The sequence below is a fragment of the Eptesicus fuscus genome, chromosome 6, assembly GCF_027574615.1.
Source record: "Eptesicus fuscus isolate TK198812 chromosome 6, DD_ASM_mEF_20220401, whole genome shotgun sequence".
Lineage (NCBI taxonomy): Eukaryota > Metazoa > Chordata > Mammalia > Chiroptera > Vespertilionidae > Eptesicus > Eptesicus fuscus.
The window spans coordinates 92,485,049-92,489,592 of NC_072478.1; the positions used below are offsets into that span (position 1 = coordinate 92,485,049).

General features: G+C 50.6%; 1 protein-coding gene across 1 annotated transcript; it reads right to left on the reverse strand.

Annotated features, from left to right (window-relative positions):
- Window positions 1-991: 991 nt before the first annotated feature.
- Window positions 992-3,955, reverse strand: GARIN3 (golgi associated RAB2B interactor family member 3). The gene is made up of 2 exons (XM_054717033.1): window positions 3,260-3,955; window positions 992-2,493 (listed from the first exon to the last, which is right to left on the reverse strand). Exons 1-2 carry the CDS (start codon window positions 3,866-3,868, stop codon window positions 1,102-1,104), a joined length of 2,001 nt encoding a protein of 666 aa, XP_054573008.1. The 5' UTR covers window positions 3,869-3,955; the 3' UTR covers window positions 992-1,101.
- Between the last annotated feature and the right edge of the window lie 589 nt (window positions 3,956-4,544).

Sequence of the window (4,544 nt, forward strand, 5' to 3'; positions counted from 1 at the left end):
ACTATTCTGAACTCTGTTTATCATTTCCTTGCCTTTCTCTATACCTTTAGCAAATACATATTGCTAGATCTTGTTTCTGAACTGTTCTGCAAGTGGAACTATAGCATATGTATTTTTCTGACTTGTTTTTATTATTCAACATTCTATGAGGTTCATCCATGCTAACATGTATAGCTGCTGTTTACTTTTGTTGTTGTATTATGTGCACTGTAGACATATTCCACAATTGATCAGCTCTTCTGTTTGATAAACATTTGGGGTTTTGCTATTATAAATTGTTTTATTAAAAAAATCTTCCAGTTGTTTCCTAGCAAGCCTAGGTGAGAGTTTCTCCACACCATATACTCAAGAGAAAGGAGAATTGTTAAGATTAGATCCATGGTGGAAAAACCCTTTCCTGGAAAGTGCTAGATAGTAAATATATGAGACTTTGCACACAATACAGTCTCTGTTGCAACAACTCAGATCTGTTGTTTCAATGTGAAAGCAGCCATAAACAATATGTGAGTCCCTGTGACTATGTTCCAATAAAAACTTTATTTACAAAACTGGACACTTTGCAAGATTTGGCCCTCAGGCTACTGATTCCTGACTTGGATGATAAACTTTACTCTTGTGATTGCCTACATCCCTTTTTTCCTCCCCTATTGATTTCCTGAGGAGACATGAGTCCTGTCTTCACCGAGTCTATGGGCTGGACTGAAGGGACATGTTCAGGGACCTTCTGGAAGAAGAGGAGGAAGGGCATGGGTACTTGGTGGTGGTGGTCCTTCCCAGCCCGTAACCTGTCCCTTGTGGCCATAGTCTTGGGGAAACCAAAAGACAGAAGGGGGTGGAGGCAAGACAGGACACTCATATTGGGCTTGGGTAGGAGGTGGGGTTCTGCCTGACCGGAGGCTGGAGTCTCAGGCTTTAGCACAGTTTACATCACAGACGCCACTGTGAAGTCACTACCAGGAGAGGGGACGTCGGAAGCCAAACAAAAGCAGCATTTCTTTTGGAGGTGTATTGTTTCCTTTATTAAAGAACGCTGGCACTGTCTCTCTAGGGATACTTTCATGAGGCTAGGTCTCCACTGCAGCTTCCTGCCCTGGCTCCTTTTTAATTGGATTTGGTCTCAATGTAGATCGTCTCCATCATCTCCGATGTCACGGTGCCAGTGATCTCCAGATCCTGGCCTCCCGGGGCTTTCTCTACCTTGGCCTCTATGTTGCGCTTCCCTACCTTCTTAGCCTTGAAGTCCATCTCCCTGTCGTGTGATGAGACCTCAGTTTTTGAACCACGAGTGACTCTGAAGCTCCTGAAGAAAGAGCCGATCCTACTGGATTTCTTACTTAAAGTACCTGAGCTGGTAGATCTGCTTTTCCCCAGTTTGTGAGCTACCCTCGACTCCTTCACAGCGGAGCTGTGGCTAGAACTCTTGTGAGTGCTGTGTCTTCTGCCCTTGATGTTGCTCGCCCCTTTTTCTTTTTTGTCATCTCTTGTGTTTTTATGGCCAGATGATGACCGGTGGGAGGAGGATTTCCGGACCGACTTGCTCCCTCCTGTCCTGCGGTGATGGGAACTTTTCCTTGTGGAAGTTCTGTCCTTCTTTTCTCTCTTTTCTTTTTTCCCCCTCCGAGATTCAGCTCTGGGTTGGGAGACCTTCGGGCTCCCTTCCCGTTCACTCTTCAAGGTTGAGACGTGGTCTTCAGCTCTTTCTACGGCAGGACTTGTGGTTGTCACTATACACGTGACGCTGGTGCTGCTGGCTGGGGAGACATTGGTAGCCCCTGCCATTGCCATGGAATTACTTAATGAGGACGAGCTGGCAGCACCCGCCAAGGCCACGTTCGTGCCCTCTGAGGATATGTTGGTAGCACCTGCCGCGGCCTTGCTGGATCCACTTTCTCCTGGACCCTTGGTGGTGGCTCCAGCCACGGCCGCGCCCATGTGGCCGGTGCCCGCATTCTGGGTTGCTGCTATGCTCAAAGCACCTGCTGTAGGACTTGCTCCCGCTCCTGCTGCTGCCACGTTGGCTTTAGGACTTGTTCCCGCTCCTGCTGCTGCCACGTTGGCTCTAGGGCTTGTTCCCGCTCCTGCTGCTGCCACGTTGGCTCTAGGGCTTGTTCCTGCTCCTGCTGCTGCCACGTTGGCTCTAGGGCTTGTTCCTGCTCCTGCTGCTGCCACGTTGGCTTTAGGACTTGTTCTCACTCCCGCTGCTGCCATGCTTGCTGTAGGATTTGTTCCCGCTCCTGCTGCTGCCCTGTTGGCTGCAGGGCTTGTTCTCACTCCCGCTGCTGCCACGCTTGCTCTAGGGCTTGTTCCTGCTACCGCCAGGCCTGCGGTTGCCCCCTTTGCCTCTCCTTCGGCAGTCCCTGGAGTTTTCTTGACGTGAGTTGAACCGGGCATTCCCTCTCCCCCAGCATAACCCGAAGAAGTGGCTCTGGACACATCACAAAGATTGTAAAACCTCGCCTCATTCTGATCTCCATCTCCACGGAACTCTGCGGTCTGTGCCAAGGGGTGGAGAAACAGGGGAGACAGAGATGACAAAGTGAGACCAGGACAGTCGGCTCTCTCTCATCCTGGAGCTGAGCATCTCCAGGGCTTCTAATGAGAAGCACCTTCGAGATCCTTAAGTCTCAGCTCCCCTGGGCTGCAACATCCCATTCACAGCATCCCTGTCAAACAGTCACTTGGTTTTGCGTGAACAGTCCCCACGCCAAGGAAAGCACTGATGCAATTCCCAGTCCTCACACAGTGGGGTTTTTGTTTGTTTTTACACACTTGTGCTTATTTCTCTGCAGACAGATCTTACAAACGGGATTGTTGGGTCCAGGGTGTCACGCATTTTACATGTCAGTGGCTGCTAAAAGAAATTGTATGTGTTCAGACACCCACGCGGGTGGTGCTGACTTTAACCAGCAATGGCAGTCACAGGGGGACAGAGGAAGGAAGAGACCACCTGGGTTGGAGGAAGCGTTCAGGAAGGGATAGCACAATCAGGATGCTATAGAAGGGATTACAACCCTGCGTCTGAGACCCGAGCAGCTGATACCTAAGGTCTCTCTGAACTTCGGCTTTGTGGCACAATGTGGAGAAGCGCTTGCAATCTCCTCAGTGTGGTTAGTGCCATTGTGGTGGCCCTGAACCTTTTGAAAATGGAATGCACTTCCCTAGTGAGCTTCTGAGAGCACCAGCGGCTTTGTAGGACCAGTTTTGAGCTGCTCCCCCAAAGCACCCCGGCCCATTATCTTGAGTCTCGGTAGATGCTTACCAACAGGCTGCTGTCATCCTCTATGGTCGCTGCATCCCCGCTTTGTGGTATCCGGGTACTGCTGCAACTCTCCACTGGTGGTCTCAGGAGATAGACAAGTTTTTCCCAGTAGCAAAATAGGTCTTCCCGTGCGTCTGCAGAGGGACACAGCTGCAGATAGAAAGTCCGGCCAGTGGCAAGCTTCAGGCGCAGCTGCTGCTTCTCACGGTCGTGAATGGAGATCTTGACAAACTTCAAGGGCAGTAGCCTGGTGAGCTCCAGGGTCTTGGCGGGCTTGCGGCCTCTCCCCTTGGCGGGCCGGACGCGTTTGGTATGCTCTTCACAGACTTTGGTTGGCCGGGCCAGCAGCATGACGTCAGGTAGTGGGAGGATGGGGCTGGTGGACGCGATGCCCACCGTCACCATCCGGACACGGTTGTGTACGTCAATCATCTCCCCCTTTTTGCTAATCTGGATAAAGTCACTCTCAAACATCGGTGCGTACTTGAAAATATCATACTCCCCTCCCTTGTACAGCTGGCGTTGCAGGTCCCCCATGCAGGTATTGAACACGCCCTTTGAACGGTAGCTGTGGGCGGTGTAGTAAGGTAACAAGCATTCACTGCTCATGGTTCTCTGAATTTAAGACAGCCATAAATCGAGTCTCCGAGAGAGAGGGAGTGAAGTCCACTGCCCATCTCCCTGCAGGGTTCTGCCTACAGCTCCTCACACCACTGCATTTACCCTGACAGTCCTTTGTGACCTGTCACTATTACACACCCCTTTGTCCAGCCACCCCCTTGGAGCAAGGTCACCAGCCTCCCCCCTCAAAAACAACAACAACAACAACAACAACAAACCACCACCTCCAAGGGTGACAGGCTGACCCTGCCAGGGTGTGGGTGGGGGTAGGCTGGATGTACTTTCTAATCAAAATGCCGGGATGTGTAATTGATGAAACCACCCTGCTTTGGTAAATATCCAGGTTGTTTCCAGTTTTATTGTTATTGTTGTTGTTACAGATATCCCTGCAATGATCATCTTCCTGCAAATATATTGTTGCTTTTGCTGAAAAACTGCCTGGGGATAAACTCCTGGTAGTGGGTTGTGTGCTGGCGATGTTGTTCTCCGTGTGCCCAGTGAGTAGCACAATGCAGGCAGGCACTGGAGTCGAAGGAAGTTGTTGAATGAATGGTCCAAAGGGGCTTCTGCTACCTATCAGAACTAGAGTCCCATGAATGTACAGTGGTTCCCAGGGTGTGGAGACTTCCTCACCCATTTCCTCATTTGAAGGAGGCTAATTTTT

Excerpts from the sequence above, each read along its gene's own strand:
- GARIN3 (XM_054717033.1), bottom strand. The coding sequence starts at position 3,868 with ATGAGCAGTGAATGCTTGTTACCTTACTACACCGCCCACAGCTACCGT. Across the intron at positions 2,494-3,259 it reads AGGATGACAGCAGCCTGTTG|ACCGCAGAGTTCCGTGGAGA; the intron begins GTAAGCATCTAC and ends CCCTTGGCACAG.